The sequence below is a fragment of the Perca fluviatilis genome, chromosome 5, assembly GCF_010015445.1.
Source record: "Perca fluviatilis chromosome 5, GENO_Pfluv_1.0, whole genome shotgun sequence".
In the NCBI taxonomy this organism is placed as follows: domain Eukaryota; kingdom Metazoa; phylum Chordata; class Actinopteri; order Perciformes; family Percidae; genus Perca; species Perca fluviatilis.
This window is the reverse complement of record NC_053116.1, coordinates 35,465,846-35,493,448: the sequence shown is the minus strand read 5'-3', so window position 1 is coordinate 35,493,448 and position 27,603 is coordinate 35,465,846. Positions and strand designations below refer to the sequence as shown.

At 39.9% G+C, this 27,603-nt stretch overlaps 2 protein-coding genes across 2 annotated transcripts in view; both read right to left on the bottom strand.

Annotated features, from left to right (window-relative positions):
* Positions 1–27,603, bottom strand: part of LOC120559161 (tumor necrosis factor receptor superfamily member 14-like) — a 202,390-nt gene that overhangs the window by 173,119 nt on the left and 1,668 nt on the right. The gene's annotated exons all lie outside the window — the stretch shown is intronic.
* On the bottom strand, positions 163–24,350 carry LOC120559168 (tumor necrosis factor receptor superfamily member 14-like). Its single transcript, XM_039800705.1, has 9 exons — positions 24,315–24,350; positions 21,351–21,443; positions 20,826–20,951; positions 7,379–7,534; positions 2,259–2,349; positions 1,969–2,156; positions 1,828–1,856; positions 1,689–1,721; positions 163–1,596 (listed from the first exon to the last, which is right to left on the bottom strand). Exons 2-9 carry the CDS (start codon positions 21,403–21,405, stop codon positions 1,564–1,566), a joined length of 711 nt encoding a protein of 236 aa, XP_039656639.1. The 5' UTR covers positions 21,406–21,443; positions 24,315–24,350; the 3' UTR covers positions 163–1,563.

Here is a 27,603-nt window from a genome sequence, read left to right as displayed (position 1 = left end):
TTTTTTCTTATTTTAAAAAGCCTTTTTAATGTCGAGGCCAGGGGACTACAGAAGATAAATAGCCTGTAGAGTCTTTTATCAACTCCTACATTAGGCCAATACAGGGGAGAACTTGCTTGGACGCATGTTCTGCATGCCAATAATCAATGTCCACAATTTGTCTACATTTCGGTGCTGTGACCCATTTATTTCTAGTAACGGCCTGCTTACCGTCGCACAAGCATACAGTCCATTTCATTTCTGGTTTAGTATTTTCACGGAGAAAAGTTGTCTGCTTTCCCCTATTGCCACCCACCTGTGTACCTGTGGCTGATTACCTTTATGCCTTCCCAAAGGTAGTGCTCCACCCAGTGCTCAAACATAAAACTGCACATTAATTGACATAACCAACATGGTAGCCTATACAAACAAAACAAAGTGGTTTAATGGCTCCAACACACCGGCCCCTAATTGTTTATGTGTTGGCCTGTTGGCCAATTCTTGCATTTTTAACCCATGTAGTGTATAATCATGTGTTTTATTAATTTGTAACATTGTCCCCTTCTTATATAAAATGAATTAAATGTGTGGGTCCAGAAACATGTTGTATAAAGTTGAAAAGCTCAGTAAAATCAAGAAATTCAAATTCAGCCTTAGAAGCATCATCAACATGAAAACCACTAATAATTAAAACTATGTCCAACTTCATAACTCAAGATAAAAACTCAGTAAAATCAGACAGGATAGGGTCAGATGGGCCGTGAGGTCGGTTCTGTCCCTGAAACGTTAGTAGCAAAAGCAGAATGCAGGATTTTCCTTTTTTCCGAGTCATATTGAGTTCAAATGAGGGGACAGTGTCGGTCCTAACCAACCGATAGTTAAAGCTATTTCTAAAAATCACTGCCAGACCACCATCACGCCCTGACAGCCTCAGTGTCCTGATGAAGCTACACTCTGAAGGACAAAGTTCAATGATGGCCGTATACTCGGTATTCCTCTGGCAGGTTTCAGTAAGGATCCGAAAATCCAAATTTTCCCTAAAAAAATCCATCTTTGAGAAGAAATGTCTTGTTGGTAAGGGAGCGAGCGTTGAGCAGAGCCGTCCTGACAGAAGCTTGGTCAGGAGGGGCTTCAGTAGAGGCAAGAGGCCGCGGGGGCAGGGGGGCCAGGTGTTAGCTCTCTGATGATACCTGCCTTCAGACACATGATGTCTGGGTGATCTGTGGCTTGGAATGACAGGGATGGGAACATGTTGGTCTTTAAGGTGTTCCACACAAGGAGAGCTCACTGTACAAGCAGCAAAATGTCCAGGTGAGAGAGATGGAGCAGACGTTCTGAGTGAAGAGCCTGGAGCCGTTACATACGTACTTAGTCCGGGACTTGCTCCAAGCTGTTATTCCAGACTGACTAGTCTCTGTCCAGTAACATCTCTGGAAGAATATGATGCAGGCTGCAGACCAGCAGCTGTTCACTTTGGAGCACAGTGTCCAAAATTCACCTTGGACTGATTCCTTTCTGTACAACTTACAATGTGTCAGCATCCAACTGGATTTTATCAAACATGGAACTTTCCTCTGATGTGTCCTATGAACGTTCTCTGTGTTTAATTATCACATCCTGAGGAGAGAAATAAATTGAGTTTAAACAGGAAAATATTATACATTTGTAAAGACATGAACATTTCAATGAAGAATTCACTACTGTCTTACCTGCAGCTTTTTCTTCATATTCTTTTTGACGTACTGATAAAAGATTGATATAATTTAATTACTACTACTACTAAAATCATTTCTACGTTCTACTGTACATACAGTAACATGTACTGAGTAATAACAGTAAAGAACATACCTGTTGTTTGTCTGCATTCCTTTTTCCTCCTGTAATAAAACATTACCAATGAAAAGCACCTCAATCAACAACATAATGATCTGACAATTATATTATGTATTAAAAACATAAATGTTTTAATTGTCTAAATGCCAATCATACCTGTGTCTTTCTTCTTTTTGAGACGCCGCTTGAAAAACAACAGAGCTATTGCGAGTCCGACCACTAAACAGAGAAAGATCACAACCCCCACAACGGCGTAGATCACAGCTCCTGAACTTTGTTCTTTACATTCAGCATCTGTTGAAGCAGTTCCTGGTTTTATCAGCTGAAGATCCAATGATTGACATCTGGAATGATAGAGGGACATTTTGACAGGACCATGTGTAGGGAACCATGCTGCTGTTGGAAGAGTTCAGGTGTGTCCATGTCTGATCTGAAGCTTCACTTACTGTGTGTGTGGCTGACACGATGTCAATAATGTCCCATCAGAAAATGTTCCATCTCTGCAGTCAGAGCACTCAGTGTCCCTTAATGCTGTTCCTGCAAATACAAATTATATAGTTCAGTATACATATTATGAAGGAATCAAAGTGTTATATGATATCTTTTTTATCTGATCAGACCTGTCTGATTTCTCTTCAGTGGATAAAAAAACAGTATTTGATTGTTGAGATTTTGGAAGCAGACAGTTTAAAATACATTCACAGACATTTCTTTGTTTCAAGTCCCAAAATATAATCTTTTCACAAGCTTTCATATTCCAGTAAAAACAACTCATTCCCGTGAAGGCCTGCTTGGCAGCTGTACAAATACTATTCTACGGTTGGGCCTGCTTCATTACTGAACATGAAGAAAAAAAAAAAGGTCCACCACACATCTCGTAGCCTTCATCAGCTGATGGAGTTTACTAAGTTGTCATGAGGCGGGTCAGATGATGACAAAGGAATCTAAGTACAGAGTGTCAGTCATGTGATAGGTCATCAGCAAACAACTGGAGGAAGATCAATATCATACTGTCTGGCTGAATATACCTGCATTTATTGCAGCCGGGGAATGACTGTAACAGCACTGTAGCAGCACCTCCTTTCGATAGAGAGGCAAAGTCCCTCCCGTTCTGGTGGAAAGCAAAATGTGCCTTTGAAATACATCATGAAATAAATAAATGAGGCATTAAATACATAAATAATTAAATAAATGTAAATATTCATATACAAATGAATCAGTTAGTTAAAGATATTAAAAGGTTTTACTTTTAATTATTGAGGACAGAAACGTCTACTGAAATAGCCGGTGTGTTGCTCCGTCAGGTCAGCGCTAGTTGGTGGTTCAGTTATCCCCAGAATAAGTGACTGTGTGCTGGGTACAGAGCACCGCTGCTGCGGTCTTGGTGCACTCGGTCGTGGTGCACACGGCTCGGTTCTAAATGTGAGCAATAGCCACGCCCCCTGATTTGCATAGAAGAACTGGAAATAAATAGAGAGGGAAATAAATAAATATGGCATTAAATAAGAGTCCACGGAAATAAATAAATGTGGACTTATGAAATAAAAGACTTGCATGGAACTTTCCTCTGACGTGTCCGATGAACTGTCTCTGTGTTCATTGATCACAGCCATACCCTGAGGAGAGAAATAAATTGAGTTTAAACAGAAACATATTATACATTTGTAAAGACCTGAACATTTCAATGAAGAATTCACCACTGTCTTACCAGCTGTTCTTCTTCTTCATGTGGATGGTGTGGTTTATCCTTTTTGCACAGTGGCAGCTGCTGGTCTTTCCAAGAGGGGAAGCTCATTTTCAGCCTACATCATAAAAATTGTCCATTTATTTATAGTAATAATATAATATATATTGTATAATAATAATAATAATAATAATAATAATAATATAATTATAATAATAATAATTTCATCAAGAGGCATGGCCAGCAGTACATTTTCTTTGTCACAGTACTTCCAGTAAGCCAGCTAACTTTGTCATACCAGGAGAGCTGTTACTGTTACTTTGCCTTATCTTTTGCACTAAATCAATCTTAGGTGTTGATCTGTCCTGCTGTTTAATTCTAAATTTCTTCTCGTAAGGAAGACTTTCAAATGGCTTTGCTAAAACCAGGTCAACAATATTAGCATTGTCTGCCATCGTGTGCAGTTTGCTAGCTGGTTAGTTCACCCCTACGACACCAGCCTAGCCTACTGTATGAATGAATGAATGAACGATCTAACAAAACAATATTAAACTCGAAGGAGGAAATGTGGGAATTAGGTTAAACTGAAACAAGGAATATGGTGTATAATTGTATGAAAAGTATGATGAAAATTGGCTAGCAATTTTGCCAAGCAAATACCAAGAAATAGGTCGCAGCAGTTTGTCTTTCGACTACACTTGCAAAATCCGTGATGGGACTGAGTTCGAATAACTTCGGCGACTTTTTATAGTACAAAATCGCTGTCAATCAAATGGAGATGCAGTCTTTCGACAGACCCTCCAATCATCACGCAGAAGCCCGGAGTCTAGGCCAGCGCACTGCTCCATTCACCCCCAGAGAGACGCTGAGCGTCCGTGGGCGGGACATAATCACAGCATTTATCCAATGACCATCTAGTTTCGAAGCACTGAGAAAAACTGCTCAAAGCAGTCCCATTGAAGTCCTGGACGCCAGGCTTCAACAGGGGAATGCACTGAGACGCTACGGGAATGTTTGAGAAGGAAATCGAGTCAGTAGACCTGCTATATGTAGCTGATTCTGAACTAACTCGTCTTGGAGATGAACGTGTTCTAAGGCATTTTTAGTGAATAAAATGTTAACACAATAGTACATATTTGACCATTCATTTTTTGACATTTTAGGGGAAGCTGAGCTTCCCTTGCAGTCTTAAAGAAATCACCTCTGTTTTTGAAGTACTGATAAAATAGTGATATAATTTAATTACTACTACTACTGAAATCATTTCTACATTGTACTGTACATACAGTAACATGTACTGAGTAATAACAGTAAAGAACATACCTGTTGGGGATTGTCTGCATTACTTTTTCTTTCTGTAATAAAACATTACCAATGAAAAACACCTCAATCAACAACATCATGATCTGACAATTATATTATGTATTAAAAACATAAATGTTTTAATTGTCTAAATGCCAATCATACCTGTGTATTTCTTCTTTTTGAGACGCAGCATGAACAACAGAGCTATTGGGAGTCCGACCACTAAACAGGTCACAAGCCCCCCCACAACAGCGCCGATCACAGCTCCTGAACTTTTTTCTCCACATTCAGCATCTGTTGAAGCAGTTCCTGGTTTTATCAGCTGAAGATCCAATGATTGACATCTGGAATGATAGAGGGACATTTTGACAGGACCATGTGTAGGGAACCATGCTGCTGTTGGAAGAGTTCAGGTGAGTCCATGTCTGATCTGAAGCTTCACTTACTGTGTGTGTGGCTGACACGATGTCAATAATGTCCCATTGGAAAATGTTCCATCTCTGCAGTCAGAGCACTCAGTGTCGCTTAATGCTGTTCCTGCAAATACAAATTAATTATATATATATATATAAAATTGTCTATAGGTACAGATCACGCAATAGCACAGTCTTTATGTGTTTCCTGGATGCGTCAAAGGCTTTTGATCGTATTAATCATGGAAAACTGTTTGGTAAACTACATGAGCGTGGTGTCCCCTCTTATTTAATCAGGATACTGCAGTTCTGGTACTCTCACCAAACTATGCAAGTCAGGTGGGGGACGAGTTTGTCAACCCCTTTCTATGTCTCCAATGGAGTGCGGCAGGGCGGAATTCTGTCTCCGCTGCTATTCAATCTTTTATCTAGGGAGTTAAGGGGCTGCAGGACTGGCTGCTTGGTGGGGGATAGTCTCATTAATCATATGCTTTATGCTGATGATTTGGTTGTACTGTCTCCCTCTAGTGCTGGTCTGCAGCAACTTCTTAGAATATGTTCTCAATATGGAATAATGTTTGATATAAAATTTAACTCTATAAAGAGTATGGTACTGATTGCCAGAACCAAGGAGGATATGAAGTGTTTCTATCCCTCTTTCTCATTGGCAGGTGAACCACTAGAGGTTGTAAAGAAAGTTAAATATTTGGGACATGTGATAAGAGATGACCATTGTGATGATGATGATGATGATGTGCAGCGTCAGTGTGGAAAACTGTATGGGCAGGCAAATATGCTGGCACGCAAATTCCACATGTGCACCCCTGATGTTAAAATCTCACTCTGCAAAACCTATTGCACTCCACTATATACTGCCCACCTGTGGTGTAATTTTAGAGAGTCGAAAATGAAAAAACTTCAAGTGGCTTACAATGATGCACTGAGAATTGTACTTAAAATTCCTAGGGGGAGTAGTGCCAGTGAAATGTTTGTGTCTAACAATGTGCCCACTTTTAATGCTGTTTTGAGAACTTTTATGTATAGATTCATGTGCAGACTGACTGGGTCAACAAATATGATCATTGTGTCCATAGTTGACGTTTCTAAGAGTGACACAAGGTATACATCTTGCTTTTGGAAACATTGGACTCGAAGCTTGTATATGTTTTAAAAAATGATGCCTCATCGGCACCATTCTTAAATGTTTTGTATTGTTTTATATATATATATATATATATATATATATATATATATATATATATATATATATATATATATATATATATTTGTATTGTGTTGTTTCTATGGAATTGAATAAAGTTGATTGATTGAGATATATATATATATATATATATATATATATATATATATATATATATATATATATATATATATATATATATAGTTCAGTATACATATTATGAAGGAATCAAAGTGTTATATGATATCTTTTTATCCAATCAGACCTGTCTGATTTCTCTTCAGTGGATAAAAAAAATAAACAGTATTTGATTGTGGAGATTTTTCACAGACATTTCTTTGTTTCAAGTCCCATAATATAATCTTTCACAAGCTTTTATGTTTCAGTAAAAACAACTAATTCCTGTGAAGGCCAGCACAAATACTATTCTACGGTTGGGCCTGCTCCATTACTGAACATGAAAAAAAAGGTCCCACCACACATCTCATGACCTTCATCAGCTGATGGAGTTTACTAAGTTGTCATGAGGCGGGTCAGATGTTGACAAAAGAATCTAAGTACAGAGTGTCAGTCATGTGATAGGTCATCAGCAAACGACTGGAGGAAGTTCAATATCATACTGTCTGTCTAAATATACCTGCATTTACTGCAGCAGGGGAATGACTGTAACAGCACTGTAGCAGCACTACAGTAAAGTAAAGTAAAATTGTCTTTTAAATTGACAAACTGGAAAGAAATGCATACGGGCTGTTTGCATTTCTCTGAGGATTGAGTGTGGTTTTTTATGCTTTACTCATATTTATACACCACCTCAACCTGCTTAATAAATAAAAAGATATGGCATCTCACTTGTTTTACAATATGGGAGCTTTAAGTTCATAAGGGCATTTTCACTGAACTTTGGTGTTCTCATTTAAATCTTAAACTATACCTATACTCCTAAATTCAGCACGATGAACTAACCTTTTTGGCTGATATATTGTCCTGGTTGACAGCTGCTGTGTTTCTGTGCTTCCACACAGCTGTTTCCTGGAGAGAACAGACAGTAGAATCCCTCCAGTGGTTCACAAACTGTATCTGAGGTAGTCGTACATGCTGTCTTTATCTTTAAACCAGAACCTGTCAACACACAAAGAGGTTACATATGAAGATACTTAACTTGTATATGAAGATACTTAACTTTTATTTTGTCTAATCTACTAGAGAGCTACATGCTAAAAAATCAATCTTTAGTTTCATATGTTTCTATTAGGGGTGGTACGGTTCACAAAACCCATGGTTCAGTTCGTATCACGGTTTTAGGGTCACGGTTTTCGATTCTGTACGGTTCTTGTTTTTTTTCCTTTAATCTTTAACACTCCAGAAATATACTTCAGCATATGATACAGTGCCTTGCGAAGAAATATTCGCCCCTTGAACGTTTCGACCTTTTGCCACATTTCAGGCCTCAAACATAAAGATATAAAACTGTAATTTTTGTGAAGAATCAACAACAAGTGGGTCCCAATTATGAAGTGGAACGAAATTCATTGGCTATTTCAAACTTTTTAACAAATAAAAAACTGAAAAAGTGGGCGTGCAAAATTATTCAGCCCCTTTACTTTCAGTGCAGCAAACACTCTTCAGAAGTTCAGTGAGGATCTCTGAATGATCCAATGTTGACCTAAATGACTAATGATGATAAATAGAATCCAGCTGTGTGTAATCAAGTCTCCGGTATAAATGCACCTGCTCTGTGATAGTCTCAGAGGTCCGTGTAAAGCGCCGAGAGCATCATGAAGAACAAGGAACACACCAGGCAGGTCCGAGATACTGTTGTGGGAGAAGTTTAAAGCCGGATTTGGATACAAAAAGATTTCCCCAAGCTTTAAACATCCCAAGGAGCACTGTGCAAGCGATAATATTGAAATGGAAGGAGTATCAGACCACTGCAAATCTACGAAGACCCGCCCATCCCTCTAAACTTTCAGCTCATACAATGAGAAGACTGATCAGAGATGCAGCCAAGAGGCCCATGATCACTCTGGATGAACTGCAGAGATCTACAGCTGAGGTGACAGACTCTGTCCATAGGACAACAATCAGTCGTTATCTGCACAAATCTGGCCTTTATGGAAGAGTGGCAAGAAGAAAGCCATTTCTTAAAGATATCCATAAAAGTGTCGTTTAAAGTTTGCCAAAAGCCACCTGGGAGACACACCAAACATGTGGAAGAAGGTGCTGTGGTCAGATGAAACCAAAATCGAACTTTTGGCAACAATGCAAAACGTTATGTTTGGCGTAAAAGCAACACAGCTCATCACCCTGAACACACCATCCCCACTGTCAAACATGGTGGTGGCAGCATCATGGTTTGGGCCTGCTTTTCTTCAGCAGGGACGGGGAAGATGGTTAAAATTGATGGGAAGATGGATGGAGCCAAATACAGGACCATTCTGGAAGAAAACCTGATGGAGTCTGCAAAAGACCTGAGACTGGGACGGAGATTTGTCTTCCAACAAGACAGTGATCCAAAACGTAAAGCAAAATCTACAATGGAATGGTTCACAAATAAACATATCCAGGTGTTAGAATGGCCGCAGTCAAAGTCCAGACCTGAATCCAATCGAGAATCTGTGGAAAGAACTGAAAACTGCTGTTCACATCGCTCTCCATCCAACCTCACTGAGCTCGAGCTGTTTTGCAAGGGGGAATGGGCAAAAATGTCAGTCTCGATGTGCAAAACTGATAGAGACATACCCCAAGAGACTTACAGCTGTAATCGCACGCAAAAGGTGGCGCGCTACAAAGTATTAACTTAAAAGGGGGCTGAATAATTTTGCACGCCCAATATTTCAGTTTTTTATTTGTTTAAAAGGTTTGAAATATCCAATAAATTTCGTTCCACTTCATGATTGTGTCGCACTTGTTGTTGATTCTTCACAAAAATCACAGTTTTATATCTTTATGTTTGAGGCCTGAAATGTGGCAAAAGGTCGAAAAGTTCGAAGGCGAATACTTTTGCAAGGCACTGTATATATATATATATACAGTACAGGCCAAAAGTTTGGACACACCTTCTCATTCAATGCATTTCCTTTTTATTTTCATGACTATTTCCATTGTAGATTCTCACTGAAGGCATCAAAACTATGAATGAACACATATGGAATTATGTACTTACCAAAAAAAGTGTGAAATTACGTAGCTTCTCATTGAAATACATTAGTAAAAAAGCGTGACCACACGTAAATCTTCAAAATAACGTGAGGGTATCATGTTCTAATAGATTTAATTTCGTAATGCCATCACGAACTGACATGAGACTGGGTTGAGGAATGCACATTCATATTGCAAGACGAGTTACAACTTTGTTATGCTCAATTTTCTGTAACTGGGGAGTGGTGGCCTAGAGGTCAAAGAAGTGAGCTAGTGTCTGGGAGGTGGCCGGTTTAATCCTCAGACCGACAGGATAAAATCTGGGTGGGGAAAGTGAAAGAGCAGCGCTTGACTCTCCCTCATTACCACCACTGAGGTGCCCTTGAGCAAGGCCCTTTACCCAACCCGCTTCCAGTGGAGCTGCTCAGTGGCCAGCAGATCAGACTGTGGTTGTACTGGACAGCTTTGTAAGAATATCACTAAATGACATGTTCTTAGATTTCTGAGGACGAAGGAGAGGCTAGGTTTGAATTGGAAGTCAAGCAAGAGGTTTAATAAAACAACACGAAAACGACAGTCAAAACACAATAAAACATAAGACACGAAACACTGCCAGCAGCAGACTGCAAACATGATTCTTGCGGGGACACAGATTGCAGCCATGCGACATGACAAAACAATACACTGTAAACAGCGGACTCCAACTTGCTTCCCTTGCGGGTCACAGATTGAAGTCCTGATACATTCTCCTGCTCCCACCTTTATTCCTGTACCTACCTGCTGGTTCTTCAAATTAAATCTTTCCCTATTGGTCAGATGTCTCTCAAAAGAAAAGGTGAATGTTCCCAATCAGTGTCTTGAGGCTACCCCCGGTGACAGGATCTTATCGAGACGTGTCAATTGTTTCCAAACTACAGCAATACTCGCTTCTTTGTCTTAATCACGTCTGGGGATGGCTCCCCTAAAAGAGACAAAGTTACCTTTCCTGTGGGGACAATGAGTCTCCTACAGTATGCATAAATAACAGCCACGTACCTAATCAATTTTTAGAAGCTACAGACGGTGTGAGCCAGACAAATGCTGATCAGGCTTAATCAGTATTGAAACATTCCTTCACTCAGTTACACAACAGTTTAAATTTTTTAAGTCACATTTTTTACCTTAAAGTACATTGTTTTCAAAACGTAACTTTTTACTTCAACAATCCCTCATTTTTCACACCTTTGGTGTGAAAACACCATGAATGCCAATGAAAACAATTACAACAAAAATGTAGACATTAGCAAACTGTGTTTGATTATACAAGAAACTATTTTCCATCTCTGACCTCATCCTATCTGACTCCATATCTTGTATCCAGAAGGTCATTTTCTCTTAACAAAACATGTTTAGTTGGTTTTACTTACAGTGATTAGTGACTAGCATTCCATTTGAAACAAAAACAGATACACTTAATTAAATCAGAAGCTATTAAAAGTTGTTGACCAGGTAAAAACAATCTTAAAAATCAAAGAAATCAAAGAAAAAACGGATAAAACCAAATTCTACATTCCACACTGCACTTCAAATACTGCACAAGTTATAACTGGTGGTCTCAAATCTGTAATGCAATCAGGTGGGCATTAGGTTTGATCTTTGTGATCCTAATCACAAAAGAGCTAAAAACTAATACACACATACTTCAATATATATTGTCAGTTCAGATGGAGCGAGCACAGAAAAACATTCTTCATCATTGTCCATTCTGTAGTGAAAGATGCACACTGGGGAAAAAAGTCTGAAATCAAGATTTTGAAAGTTCCTTGTTGTCCAATCTGAAAATTGGGAGAAAATCTCGGATCGCTGGTTCATTCTCATGCAGCCAGCACCAGGTGGCAACGTCACCAAAAACCTTAGCAGGCTATGGCGCACTAAGAATTTTCTTATCCTTTCTGTCCGAAGAATTGGCCCTTTAACAGTTGACTGGAAGGTGACAGATCAGAGGGGAGCCCAGGGTCTCCTTGTGGATTTACCGCTGGCCCAATTCTCATCACTCCCCTTGTTGGCGTTGGTGTCCTTTGCACGCCCTCTCAGAGACCTTTAGAGCAGCCACAGTTTCTCTCTCCCTCCTTTTCAGAAACATGAAGATGGACCGGCTGTGTGTGCTGCCTGCTCCAGCACCTGTAGGAAAAAGCCATCCCCAGCTTTTTTGGTGTGTCAGCAGGCCCAGGGTCAGGGAGTGGGATCCAGTCTCCTTGCTCTGTCAGGAAACCACCGCAGGAAGTCAGCAGAAGTCAGCACCGCTGGTTCTCTCAGTCGGCGTCTGAACCCGGTCTCCCCTTGACACTCTGCTGGACTGTTGTTGAAGTGTGAACATGGATCCTTGTGATGCGTCTCTCCCACTCCACTGCAGCGCTGGTGTCCTGCAGCACCTTGTGACCTGCATTCCTTGATCTCCTCGAACAGATGACATCAAATGACTTCATCAGCAGGAATCTGGAGGCTGCTTTCACCTGTGAATAAAATGGCTGTGATACGCCAACACACTGCCTTGCAAAAAGTCACACTGGTGTTTTCATTTCCGGGCAGTTTGTCCTTGATTTTGTCCATTCATTTCTCATAGAGGAGAAATTTCCTTTGTCATCTGTGTTTTCCAAAGTCCTTAAGACAATGGGCAAAAGCTTCAGTCCATAACACAATAAATGATCCCCAAAAGTCGTGAGTCCATTGTAAACATACAGTACAGATCATCAATTACAAAAACACAAAAATAAAAACTTCACAATTTTCTTTCTCAATGGGGAAATGGGCTGCTTGATTCATCTTTTACTATTACTTCAAACTATTTTGACAAACTTGATCAGCAAATTGCTATTTTTGAGCATATCAATGTCAGTCACGTGTCATTTTGTGCCACATTTATTACCCTTGAGAAGAAGATTTGTGTAGTATTCTGTGTGGCCAGCACAGGAAACTATTCAAAATCCTCACCTCTCTAAATCTCCCCCCATTTTTTATTTATTTTTTAACTAGGATAAAATAAATAAAAATAACAAACACATTTGAAAAGACACATCAGTGGAAAAGGCTACTGCCTTGATTCTATCAACCCTGTGATTTTTCAGAGACATCATCAGTAACATGAAACCAAATAAAAACCCAACAAAACAAAAAATAGTGGAAGAAGATTAGCTACAGTAAGATCAGAATGCTTAAAAATACAATTAATGTATCTCCATGTGCCTGTTTGTTATCATTTTTAGTGAAAAACAAACCAATTTTGAGTCAAGATACACAAAAATGCCAAATATATCTACCAAATTATCCATTGAAAAACCCCCTAGAATCTTAAATTCATTTTGGTCCAATTTTAGCTAATGTTAAATTGCTTAAAGTACCTCAAATTATTTTCCCCTTTTCAGAGAACCCCCTGGAATGCTCTGACTTGCAATGGGCTTCATTGTCACATAGACACAATTCTACTCAATTTAAAAATAAAAATAAAAAAATAAAAATTACAGAGGATTCAAAAAATAAATGCACTTATCTCCAACTACCTGAAACATTGGAGCAACAAACATTAATTCACAAAAACTCTGAGCAGACATTTTGCTCCCATTTCAACTGCTGCTCATTCATGCATTCACTGAGAAACTCCATTCAAACTTTAAAATGTTCTATGTCTTTCATACCTTAAGGGTCGGCGCCCAACTCTTCAAAAGACATTCATACAGATTAATCCATTTTCTCACTGCTCCACCCTTTTCCACAAAAATTCAAACCAATCATCCAATCAAAACTATACTGTAATGCATTCACACTGCAATCTCCTCAGAAGATAGATCTACCTAATGGAGACGTTGTTCGTTCTGCCACCCAGAGGATGGAATCCTCAATGCTATCAATTCAACACATCTTATTTACAGTTTATCAAAATACTGCGGGCGCTGCGCCGCGGACTCAAATTCAAACACAATTCTATTTTCAAAAAATATTTACAGTAGCCTATATACAACCCTATATTTAATTGTTTCCTATCTTTAACCTCACAGAGAATTATTTCTCTATCGCCGTCTCAATTCGGACTTTTCTATGGCCACACTTCTTGTGACCGCACAAAGAAAATGATTTTTCCTGTCGCCGTCTCTATTCGGACTTTTTAACACTATGGCCACACTTCTTGTGACCGCGCACAGAAAATGATTTTTCCTGTCGCCGGCTCTAATCGGACTTTTAAACACTATGGCCACACTTCTTGTGACCGCACAGAGACTAGGTCTCTGTCCCGGCTCTATTCGGTCTTTTTAACACTAAAATTTTACAGGATAACGTTACAGGATTCTAAACCTGGCCGCTTAAAAAAGTGGACTTCTTGCGGGGACACAGATTGCAGCCATGCGACATGACAAAACAATACACTGTAAACAGCGGACTCCAACTTGCTTCCCTTGCGGGTCACAGATTGAAGTCTCGAATCTTACTCAGTATCAGAATTATATCCCTTTGAATTGTGGGTGTTTCCCTGAATGGAAACTGTCACAGGTTAAAGACACACCTCTGATTTCAGGTTTACTCCAGGTCACAGACAAAGGTCGTTTCACATGGTAGTGCCGATTCCGGTTCAAGTTTACATTTCCTTTGTTCTAATCACGTCTGGCCCTAGCGAGGTAGGCTCCCCAAAAGCAGAAACAATATTACCTTTCCTGTGGGGACAATGAGTCTTCTTCATATGCTAAATGTCAGACATGACCTGATTAATTCTTTAGAAGCTAGGTTTTGGGTGAGGCAGTCAAATGCTGATTAGTGTAGTTATTTGATTAGATCTACCTGCAAGCTGCATAACCAAAAGTACATTGTTTGAACTTTTTAACTTCAACACTATATGTCCCATTCATTACAATGGGGAAATATCGCAGCTTGCTCACTTCGCATAACTAAAGTATATTTACAGTTTGAATTTCGTCACGGCATGAATATTACAGGTTCCTCAAGGTCTTACAAAGCTTAGGCAACACTTGTCCGATTTCGGATATCAATTGAATGTATTTTTGTGAATGTCAGAGTTAGGAGGAGGCTAGCTAGCTCTCATTGATGGACTCCATCTCACCGCGGCTCTATCAATGAGACTTGCGGACAAGAGGCTTTATTTCCCCGATTGTTTGTTTAAATAACTCAACACACATACCCATTATAAGATTAACTGGAACCTGCGGGCTCGCGGTAAAACGATTGCGGGGTAACAAGCTCCCCTGACATACCGGTCGGGCGTGGGATGTAGCAACCCAGGCAGCACCAACACCGGCACTAAACTCCGACACACAGTCGGAGAAAATTTGCAAATAGCCATCCTTTTTAGCGTACGCGCCCATATTTGAGCTTTATATGGTTGATTTCGGCCGATAAAAAAGTTTCAGAAGTGAATTTTGTAATGGAATAGCAGAGATCTGCGTGACCTAGCTAGATTCAGAAGACTACCTGATCTCAGGTCAGTTGTGTAGCTATGTAAAGTTCTACCTGATCTCAGGTCAGTTGTGTAGCCTATGTAAATGTTGGGGCGTGACTGTTCTCTTAAGGTTCGGTTTTGAGATACGCGTAGTAAACTCAGCTTTGTTGGGATTCGCCCGTTTTCAGCAGCGTTTCAAAATATGAGATTTTCATAGTAAAGGGGTGTCAGTGGGACTTTGAGCTTCTATGTATGTCCTATTTACCCACCGAACTGTCGTTATTCAACTATGACAGGGTAAAATCGGTTTTGCATTCTATCACCCCTTTAAAAGAATTGAACAACAGATCATCTCACTCTTTAATTTCAGCTGTAGTGGATGTTGTTTTATTAGGGCCCAACCACCAACAATTGGCGGTCAGCGAAAGCCCCATTAAAACTGTCAAGGAATGAAATTTTTCTGGGCTTGAAGGGTAACTTCAATTTCCAGAAGCTTGGTCAGGAGTGGCTTCAGTAGAGGCAAGAGCGGCGGGGGCAGGGGGCCAGGTGTTTGTTCTCTGATGATACCTGCCTTCAGTGGCTTGTAATGACAGGGATGGGAACATGTTGGCCTTTAAGCGTTCCACACAAGGAGAGCTCACTGTACAAGCAGCAAAATGCGCCAGGTGAGAGAGATGGAGCAGAAGTTCTGAGTGAAGAGCCTGGAGGGCGTTACATACTTAGTCCGGGACTTGCTCCAAGCTGTTATTCCAGACTGACTAGTCTCTGTCCAGTAACATCTCTGGAAGATAGTGATGCAGGCTGCAGACCAACAGGTGTTCAATTTAGAGCACAGTGCCCAAAATTCACCTTGGACTGATTCATTTCTGTACAACTTACAATGTGCGAATTGGACTGGATTTCATTCGACCTGGAACTTTCCTCTGCAGTGTCCAATGAACTGTCTCTGTGTTTATTTATCACAGCCACACTCTGAGGAGAGAAATAAATTGAGTTTAAACAGAAACATATACATTTGTAAAGACATGAACATTTAAATGAAGAATTCACTACTGTCTTACCTGCAGCTGTTCTTCTTCTTCATGTGGATGTTTATTCTTTTTGATGTACTGATAAAAGAGTGATATAATTTAATTACTACTACTACTAAAATCATTTCTACGTTCTACTGTACATACAGTAACATGGACTGAGTAATAACAGTAAAGAACATACCTGTTGGGGATTGTCTGCATTCCTTTTTCTTTCTGTAATAAAACATTACCAATGAAAAACACCTCAATCAACAACATCATGATCTGACAATTATATTATGTATTAAAAACATAAATTCCAATCATACCTGAGCATTTCATCTTTATGAGACGCCACACGAAAACCAGAGCTATTAAGAGTCCGACCACTAAACAGGTCACAAGCCCCTCAACGGGCCGATCACAGCTCCTGAACCTTGTTCTCCACATTCAGCATCCGTTGAAGCATTTCCTGGTTTTATCAGCTGAAGATCCAATGATTGACATCTGGAATGATAGAGGCAGGGCTTTCAAGTCTCACGCATTGGGCGTGAGACACACGCATTTCAACCCGTTCACACGCTCACACGGAACACCTTGTATTTCTCATGCAGAGAAATTACCAGGATAACGCCCACCAAGTTGTGCCACTATTTTTTTATTTTAAACAGTGGAACAGGTAGAGCAACTGGCGGCTGGCGCTTCATGCCACCTCGAATAACAGGGACTGCCCCCATGGTTACGTTGTTTTTCCGACTACTAGTATACGGTAGCGTTCATACGGTCGGGATGCGTGTTCTTCTTCTTCTGTTATATTGGCGTTTGGCATAACAACTTTTTCCATGACTGCCACCAACGGTTGGCGTAGCCCTAGAGCATCAGGTGTGTGAAAACATGGAGGCCACAATAACAAAAGATTCTCTGCTGTTTTCTTATGTGAGCATCCAAACAGCACATCGCCAGCTGTTTGTTTGTGTTATCTGCAGGACAACCAACGGGAAAAGACACAGATAATGTGTTGTTTTTATATATATATATAGGCCTATTTATGAATAATTAATAAACATTTTATGTCTGTGCATGTTTATTGGCAGAGGCATTTGTCCACAATAAACAGTTTATTATCATTGAAATATGTTCAGTGAACCAAAGTTGCCTACATCAAACGTCAGTTGTCAACAACGTGCACCAACTGGGGAACTCGGTTATCAAAATCCAGCCCGAGTTTCCCACCTCTGATTCCCACAGGACGTTACGTGAATGGTGACGTTTTCACTCGGAAAAACGTTTTTCCGATGTCCATGAAGCGTCGGTGAGTTCCCCATAAAGAACGCCCTGCCACCACCAGCGGCTACCATTGGGCATTTTAGGTCCGGGTCCGCCCATTTTGACCCAAGCCTATAGTGAGTAGTGAGTGATTTTAATTCTAGCAGTTCATCTAATAAGCAGCCCGAGGAAAGCGTTGAGTGAAAGCTTCTCAGCAAATCAGCGGCTTCTACCCAACATATGTGCCCACAGGCTGCATCGTCACCAGCAAGTGATCCAGTGAAATGAATGACGTTTTGCCGCCAAGTCTTTTCAAGCAAGCTCAATGAGACAGACACAGAGTGTAGCTATTAGCTAATATGAAACTCATAGCGAAGCAAAGCAGCTTGTTTTCTTTTAAATTCAGCAAGAAACAGGAGGAGGAAACTCCTGCCATTTAAAATAACGCGGTTACAAGTGACGAGTTACCATCCTGCTCGGCCGCCCTCTCCCCATCAAGTCCTCCCGTAGCCACCCCTCACCGTTATTAGTGTCTGGCTGTCTGAATGCAGGGGGAACCTGAATAAATTTTTTGGCTTATTTTAATTGGCCCATCCAGTTTTCTGGAGCCCCACCTACAATCAAAATCCTGGGCGCCGCAGTGCCTGCCCGCACTAGCTGTGTGAGTCGCGGATTTCAAGTTGCGGATTTCAATTTCGCGGCTTTCGTCGCTGTTTGTGCCCTGTTGTTTATCTGGTTGCCATGACTTGGCGAGTGCTGACGTCCTGTCACTGTTCCAGTTGAGGGGGGAGAGAGCGGATGACAGCTTGCTTGAGTTCAATAGAGCCACGGCTCTGTAGAGTCATTTAATTATGACTTTATATACTACATGTAGCTACATAGCAGAAACCCTGTTGTGAGTCTGCCCTACTTCTTATATCCAACATAAGTATCAATCAACATAGAGGAAACACTGGGTAGCTTTGGCGCTATTCCTATTATTATTATTATTATTATTATTATTATTATTATTATAGCTACATGTTGAATCGGCTGCAGGGCTACTCTGACAGTTTTATATTTTTATAAAGATACCCATTTTATAATAGGCCTACCCATAATAGTTTTATAACAATACCCATAATAATTTGGAATATCTTTAGTTTTTTCTTTCCTTTTATTTTTTACTGCACAACCTCCCGGCCCCCATTGTGAAAACCTTTGGCCTAGGCTATTTCATTATATTTTATCCAGACAATGCATAGTATTAATTATTGCGCACACACACACACACACACACACACACACACAAAGAAATACTGAATTAAATAAACATTTTTTTTTATTTGCGCAATTTGTGTGTCATTTATCGGATCAGACCACCCAAACCCCTGCTGCCAAAATCTCACTCTGAACTCTTTTCAAAACTTGAGAGCCCTGTAGAGGGACATTTTGACAGGACCATGTGTGGGGAACCATGCTGCTGTTAGAAGAGTTCAGGTGTGTCCATGTCTGATCTGAAGCTTCACTTACTGTGTGTGTGGCTGGTCACCGATGTCAATAATGTCCCATTGGAAAATGTTCCATCTCTGCAGTCAGAGCACTCAGTGTCCCTTAATGCTGTTCCTGTACAAATGATCCAGTTCAGTTTAAATATTGTGAAGATAACAACCGTGTTCTATGACATCTTAACATTTCATCATCATCATTCAGTGGATTTAAAAACTATTTGATTGTTGACATTTTGGAGCAGACATTTACAAATACATTATTTGTGAAAAAGACCATTACTTTAAGCAGACTGGATTGGCTGTAGCGATACATTCTCTCTCTCCCTGTAATCAGTGGCTCGCTCTATCTAGTAACGGTATCGCGGTAAGGTCATGCTCTGCGCCTAAGCTTAGGCACAGCGGTCTCGAGTGAGAGAAAAAGGCGTTAACGTGAAACGCTATATCACTTCTTTTCCCCCATCATTTGGAAGTTTGTGGACACTACTGTGTGCGTGCATCAATAAGTAAGTCTGACGTCCTGTAGGTACGTGGCGATGTTATGTAGAATTTATAAATGCACTTTAGCAACAGTAGGCTAATTCACGAGGGTGCTATTTCATGTGTAACCTAATATTTAGCGCATCTGTTCATGTGTGCTGCAGGAGTTATGTTTCGGTTTGTTGAATGCGTTATTCAGTGCAAATATAACTAAGAGTGTAGTTTAATTTTAGTAATGATGGTACAATGGGTTATTACTGTCGCTCCGTTGGAAGCAAATGTTCCACGCAGATCACAGAGATTTGATTGAGTGTAGACTTTACAGCAGTTAAGTGAAAGTAGGTCAAATTGTAATTAACTGCCCCTACCAGCAGGCAGCATAGCCATGTAATACTGTCAATTTACAGAGGGCATTTTAATGTATGTCTGGTAGTTTCTATGTTAATGTTAACTGTTAGCCCATATGCCTATAACTGGTAAGGATTTAGATATACAGATATACTGAATGCTGTCTATTTGATTTGGGATTTAAGTTTATGGTTTATTTGTAACTTAGTTATAGGATCATACACATTATTTACTTTGTACTTATATAATTTCAGAACCACACCTCCATGTAGGCATCCACATACTGTTGGAGAAATGAGCGTGTGTTGATTGTGAGGCAATAAAGGATAATTAAGAAGTGACACTTGTCTGGTTCTTATCGGACCCCCTTCAGTGGACTCGGTTCACTACTAACCAGTCAGTTACCGGTACATGGGTAGCGCCATCATTACACCGGTATTTTCATTATTATTATATACAATACAACATTTCTCTGTTTCAAGTCCCAAAATATAATCTTTTACAAGCTTTCATATTTCAGGAAAAATGACTCATTCCAGTCTCTTCTCTTCTCAGACTCTTCTTAAGTTCATTAAGGTTATTTCCCCTGAACTTTGGTGTTCTCATTTAAAATTAAAGTTATACCTATAATCTCAAAGTCAATACAATAAACTAACCTTTTTGGCTGATATATTGTCCTGGTCGACAGCTGCTGTGTTTCTGTGCTTCCACACAGCTGTCCTGTATGAAGAACAGACAGTAGAATCCCTCCAGTGGTTCACAAACTGTATCTGAGGTAGTCGTACATGGCGTCTTTATCTTTAAACCAGAACCTGTCAACACATAAAGATGTTACATATATGTATTTTGTTTCTTCTACTATAGAACTACATGCTAAAATAGTCTCATTTATAAAAACAGAGAATAAAAGTCTAAGCTGATACCAACAGCTAATATCTTAACAGCAAAAAGACTTTTGATCATGTCGACTGCTATTTACTTATGTGAAAAGAGGATTTTATGACACAAAATAGTCTTCACTGGTCTCACAATATTTCATAACACATGAGGTCTTTGTTTCTGGGTGCAGTCTGTAATTCTGCAGTACAGTAAACTCTTCTAAATGACATTCTGCATCTTCACAATGACACTGTTAAACCTTTTTTTCAGTTCTTACACAGTATTAACAGGACTTGCAGTAATAAGCCTACTGCTTTTAAATGTAGGCTTAGTCATACATTTTAACTAATAATCAGGAAATATTAACAGAAGTCTACCTGAAATACAGCGTAAACAGGCCAAACACTTCATAAAATCAGTAGGATGACTAATAAATGTTCCTTTGTCACAACCCAGGCAGGAAGTAGTTCTCCGCTCTGTACAATCGCTTTCAACTCGACTTCCTGTTGAAAAGAAAACCAATAATTAAATTTCATGCAATATGTTTCTATTAAATGAAAATGCATAATCTTGAGGGTAGAGTGCATGTTGTTAGGCAAAGTGACATGCACTGCTGTTACATTATTATTATTATTATTATTATTATTATTATTATTATTATAAATAATAATAATAATAATATTATTATTATTATTAACAATAATAATTCCTGCTTGTTGCTTACTGTTGGAATAAAACTTCAGCACATTTGACTTGTGAACATAAACAGCACGAACCATGGGAATAAAACCACCTCCACTGGTCTGCACACAAGTGGTTTATTCTGGTCAGTATTGTTGCCATCTGGCTAAAACAAAATACTCCACATAGAAATATGTCTTTAACATTCAATCAGATCTTACCAGCTGGACACTTATGACAGCATTGATCCCCATTAGATATTCTGTTGGATGACATGTGAGTGTATGTCCTCTGAAGACACTCAGCACAAGTATCTGTGAGGAGAACCCGTTAGAACATACAACACAATTCATTGATAGAAATCTGTCTAAATTTCTGACTGCACGTGAAGGCAGCACGGGAAGCAGCAGAGAAAAAGAAAAGAGATGAAGCAAGAGTTGAAGGGACTTTGCCTATTGTTACACAAACTCATGGGCAGTTAAAGTGATGGTTCGGAGTAATTTCACCCTAGGGTCCTTTGCACCATGACCTCGGAGCGCCAAACACCCCCCGAAGCTTTTTTCACCTGGGTCGAACATTGGGAGAGTTAGTGTAGAGTAAGCGTTATCAGCTGAATAGCTTATGCAGTCGCAAATGGATCCAGTGATGTATCTCGTAAATGACCCCACTAATAATGCCAGAAATGATACCAAACGTCTACAGTAGTACATATAGGTTATGCACTCATAAAACGATGGATTGTAAAGTTTGTAAGTACACCAGAAGTTTATGTAAATAACACTTGCCTGCTGGCTTCTGCTCTCTGCTGCTGCTGCTACTGCTGCTACCGGACAGTAAGAGTGCTTAGGACGTCTACAAATTACAACACCGAAAGAGATACAACAAAATATTTATTAATTTAATGATTAAATAAGGTAATGTCTCCAAACTTACCTCAATTATAACTTGTCTCCTGCTAGTTATACTACAGCACTTACTTTTAAAAAAAGTTAAATTAATAAATAGTTTTGTTGTATCTGCTTTTCGGTGTTGTAATTTGTAGACGCCTTAAGCACTCTCTACTCTGTAGCAGTAGCAGCAGCAGCAGAGAGCAGAATCCAACAGGCAAGTGTTATTTACATAAACTTCTGGTGTACTTACAAAATTTCTAATCCATCGTTTTATGAGTACACAACTTATTTGTACTAGTGTAGAAGTTTGGTATAATTTCGGGTTGTTTGGCTCGAGGTCATGGTGCAAAGGACCCTAGGGTGAAATTACTCGAACCATCACTTTAACTGCTTGTGTTTCGTTTTTACGGGCTGCAATGTTCTCCTCAGCAGTACTCCTAGCAAGAGTCTTCAAAAATTACAACACATCCAAAACAGCTCTGGGATCCTTCACTCACTCCTCTGGCTTCCTGTCTCATACAGGATTGAGTTCAAAATCTCCCTACTCCCCCATCAGTGCATCCATGGTAATGCCCCTCCCTACTTAAAGAGCTACTCACACCACAAACCTCCTCACGTAACCTCCGCTCCAGAAACAAAGTTCTTCTTCACCCCCACAGGACCAAACTCAGCACCATGGGGGATCAGGCTTTCTGCTCAGCCGCTCCTTGCCTGTGGAATTCCCTCCCAGACCACCTGAGAGCTCCACAAACCACGGACTCTTTCAAAAAGGGCCTAAAACCTCTCTTTTAGCAAGCTTTCTCGTAAATCTTTATTTGTCTTGTTTGTCTTTATTTCTTTGCTATACTTTTTACCCTGTTTTTCTCCTGCAGCACTTTGGGATTGATTTGTCAATGAAAAGTGCTATAGAAATAAAATTTATTAATATTATTATTACTAACTTTTTGTTGCAGTGATAGAGACAGTGATGTTTTCTGTTTACAGTAACGTTAATGGGACTCTCACGCCAATCGGACAGACGCGAGTCTGATCTCTGGTTACGTGATTGTCCACCCATAGACAGTATATAATGGACCAACAGACCCCGTTTCTCTGGGCGGAGACCAGTGAAGGATATTAGAAGCACTTTTCCGGTGAGGGCTGAGCGTTACTCGCGCAGCCTCCAACTGACAGAGACAACGTAAATGTGACGTGAGCAACCTGTCTGAAAGTTGGAAGTCTTCTGGTAGCTGTGCCAAGAGAAATCTCAATCATTCCCAATCTTGCAGAGCGCAGAGCCGTAGGTATATGTAAGGAGATAACATAAGCACAGGCTAATTATTGCTAACTAACATGCTAGTTAACATCAGTAATTAAACCTAAACAGCTAACGTAAGTCGAAACTGCCTGCAAGCTTCTCCTGTACTATACGGTAATTCCTCTGACTGTGCGAAGTAAGTCACTTGGTTATGACCCAATCGTTAGCCTATTTTTACAAAATCGTCTGCTACGGAGCCATAACGTGAGGTACAAGGTAATTGAGCCTTTTATACATTGTTGTGTTTCTTTAGAAATAAACAACGGATAAATAGAGTCTTTAAACGCTTCAGATGTAAAGTTATTCGCAGTCAAGTGACGTAAAAATAAAATGGCGGTCAGCGGAATGCTAACAGGAGGTGATGGCCAGGTAGCAACAAAATGGCGCCATAGATGGCTCGAGTTCTGAAGCGAAGCTTACCCCTTGACGGTAACTCCTCTACTGTACGACAGAAAGTCGCGTGGTTATGACACAATCGTTAGCCTATTTTTACAAAAAACGTCTGCTACGTAGCCATAACGTGAGGTACAAGGTAATGGAGCCTTTTATACATTGTGCGTGTTTCTTTAGAAATAAACAACGGACAAATAGTCTTTAAACGCTTCAGATGTAAAGTTATTCGATGTCAAAGTGACATCAAAATGAATGGCAGTCAATGGAATGCTAACGGGGTGAGTGCTTGTTAGCATCAAAGTCGCCCCATAGGAGCTATGCGTTGTGAGGAGAAGCTTACCCCTTGTGTCCACCGCGCGGGGTGACATTGGGTTGCTTTTCTCCAAAAAGTTGAATCAGACTTAAAGCTATAGTGTGTAGTTTCTGTCGCCCCATGAGGAATTCTAAGTAATGACAACAACACTGTCGACGCATCCACATGATACAAGCCTTCTGTGACCACAGAGTGACAAAGGGCTTACAAAGAAAGAAAGAAAGAAATGTTGGAGAGGAGCAATATCATGTATGAATTATAATAAAAGCTTGCTGTAATAAGATTATTTTACCAGCAATGGTGCAACTGTCAAATGTTTTCTTAACATCACTGTACGACGCGGGATCACAGTTTCTATGGACTGAAGACATCTCCCTCAGATTTGGGAGGAAGAGAGACGTCAAATCCAAAACAGGAACACCATCTGGAAACAAAAAGAAGACAACCATGTAGAGATTACACTACACACAGCAGAGACCTGCTCTAATGCAGCTGGAGCTGTTGGTGGACTTTGCTGCCATACCTCGATTAAGTGGTGTTATAAGTAAATAGGCTACTTTATTTGACTTAATTTAAGTCAAATTTAGAACCTCATTTATAATAAGTGTCTAAAAATATTTAAAGAAACCAAAGAGTTCGCCACTTTTTTACTGATGGAGTGAGTCAATATATTGAGCAATTTCAGCACTTTTTGCTGTATTTTTATAAAATATTTTTGTTAAAACCATCCATTTCATGAAGGGCGACGTATCAAAATTATGAAAAACATGGTTGTTGTGTTTTGTTCTACCTCAGGTAGAGGTATCTGTCAAAATCTGTGAACCCAACAAAGCAGCTTATGTACTTATTGGCTGAAATTGCGGTAGCAGCCACGCTGGGGGCTTACCCAATATGTATGTAAAGATATATGCCAAAGTATCTGAGTGAGTCAGCTTGTAGTGTCTTTGCCTCAAGCTCCCAGGAAGTCGGCAGGAATTGCAACTACCCAATCCGTTACATGATGCCATGGGGCCCATAAAGACTTTTTTACCATAGACATACATGGAGAAAGATTTTTAATGCTTTTATCTGATTTATTATTTCTAGTATAGTTCTTTTTTTCTGTATGTGTGTGGGTGAGTATGTGTGTATGTCCTTGTACCCCGCTGCTTGTAACAGAGTCATTTCCTAATTTGGATTAATTAATTAATTAAATTAAATTAATTCATAAAATCCATCTACAGTATCAATCAGTGGCGTAACGAGCCAACACCCGGCCCCTATGCAGGATTATCAAAGCGGGTCCCCCGTACTACAGCACGCGATGATGGGCCCATGGTCCACGCAGTAGGCTACCATGAGTAGGACAGGATAGGATCATAGAGACAGAGCATATAAGAAATGAGATGACTGACAAAATCAGGAGTAGCCTATACGCACCACAACAACAAAAAACACTGGTGAATGCGCACCATAACACATGAAAAAACACACAAGGGCAGTCCTTCCAGGATTTCGCGGCCTTTTTTAGATTGTTGCGCCCCCCAAAATGCCTGATTTCACAGGAGCTTTTGTAAAAATTGCGATAAAAGTTGCGATGTCTTTTGTATATTTGTTGCAATGAAGTTGCAGAAGACAGTAAAAGTTGGGGAAAAAAAGTTTTGTATAGTTTACTATACTTATTACTCTGGGCTGAGATTTCACAGGACCACTACCCTTACAAAAAGGCTCAGGATGCTGCAAATGTTGGTATAATAGGAAAATGGCTGGTGGACTTAAGACAAAAAAATTATAATTTATTGAATTAATCAAATATGAACATGTATGTCACTGTCAGTGGCTTGTTGATCTTTACGTTGTTAGTTAATTTCCTATCCTGGCACACACACACACACACACACACACATTCATACTGTTTGATAAAGTACTTAGGCTATTGGACTTTAACTTATAATTGCACTTACAATATCGAGCATAGCTGTCCTCAATTTAGGTCATTGTGTCGTCTCATCTGCGTTTTCCTCCATCCACCATGTGTGATTGTGTGCGCGTGTGTGTGTGTGTGTGTGTGTGTGTGTGTGTGTGTGTGTGTGCGTGTGTGTGCATGCGCGCGTCAGTCGCAAGGGAAATGGAGCAGCAGCCCCGCCCGCTGCAGAGAGCCGACAGTATTAAAACAGCAGCAGCTTCAGTGACAGCCAGGCCCCGTCTTAAGACAATGTGGGGCCCCTGGGCACTATACCTCAAAGGCCCCCGTCCACCACCCCTTTTACTCGTGCTGTCCTAGCAAAAATATCAGACATAATCAAGGGGATTTCTCAAATGTAATTCACTAACTTGTCCAACTACATACATGTAGGCATATGAGAGCAGTGAGCACTATATTCAAATGTCTCAATTCAAAATGTCGAATTTAAAAGCACAGCACTCAATTCAAAATGTCAAAATCAATATACATCAGTACATCAGCCCAGCAGACAAGCCAAAAAACTAACAAAAACAAAGCATTTTCATTATGCAAAGAGAAACCAACACTTGCTTTCCCCCTGCCAAACATATCAGACATAATCAAGGGGATTTCTGAAATGTAATTTACTAACTTATCCAGATACAAACATGTAGGCATATGAGCAGTGAGCACTATATTCAAATGTCTCAATTCAAAAGCCAAAATCAATACTACATATTGCAGCATTGTGGGTTGGGTCAAATATGTATTTTTTCCGACTTTATTTTCACGGGCCCTGAAAGCAACTCCTCTGTTGTTCAAAAACTTTCAAAAGCATCATGGAAAAGCTACAACTGCTTAAGCATCACAGCTAACGACAATAAAAGGATCTAAAATGAATAAGATATGGACAAAAGACTATCAATATTAGCTCTAAGAATATGGATTTATTGCACAAAGTCCTCTGAAAGAAATACGAGTTCTAGGAAAAGAAGCGAGTCGCAGACTGTGGACCGGTCTTTTACACTTCTCTGCTTACTGAATAAACTCACCAAGCGCCGTGCTCGCGCATATACTGTCTATGCGTACTGGCCGTGCTGTGCTTGGAAAACACGTTGAAGGGTTGGAGCGCACCAAGTCTCACCCAGAGTTGGGGGCGGGGGTTGTGTGAAAAATGTTTTTCTTTGCTTGCCAATTACATTGAATCAAGAAAGCCAACCACTTATCATTTTTATAACAGTTAATATTTTACATTCATCATTATGATAAAAAGATTTTGGGGGTAAACTGGCCACTTTTGATTATTGTTACACCCCATCCCCGAATGATACATTTCGCGCAGTACCTGTGGACCAACTCAACTCTGACAGATTGGAGGGGTAGTGATAGTGGTCATGTAATATTGATTTATTTATAATTTATTATTATTAGTAGTAGTAGTAGTAGTAGTAGTATATTATTATTATTGTGTAATTAGTGTTCATAAACGAGTAATGTATGGTCTTTCAACAATTCCAAGTGAATAAAGAATAATATAACAATTCACGGAAAATATTGTTAAAGCTTGTGTCATGTGGTGCCCCCACTGGTTATGAATGGTTGGTGCCCCTGGGCACTGCGGGCTAATCCTATGGATAATCCGGGCCTGGTGACAAGC

Coding starts and splice junctions, on each gene's coding strand:
- LOC120559168 (XM_039800705.1), bottom strand. CDS start 21,405: ATGTCATCCAACAGAATATCTAATGGGGATCAATGCTGTCATAAGTGT. Junction 20,952..21,350: donor CTGTCATAAGTGTCCAGCTG/GTAAGATCTGAT, acceptor TCTTTTCAACAG/GAAGTCGAGTTGAAAGCGAT. Junction 7,535..20,825: donor CTGTTTACGCTGTATTTCAG/GTAGACTTCTGT, acceptor GTGTGTTGACAG/GTTCTGGTTTAAAGATAAAG.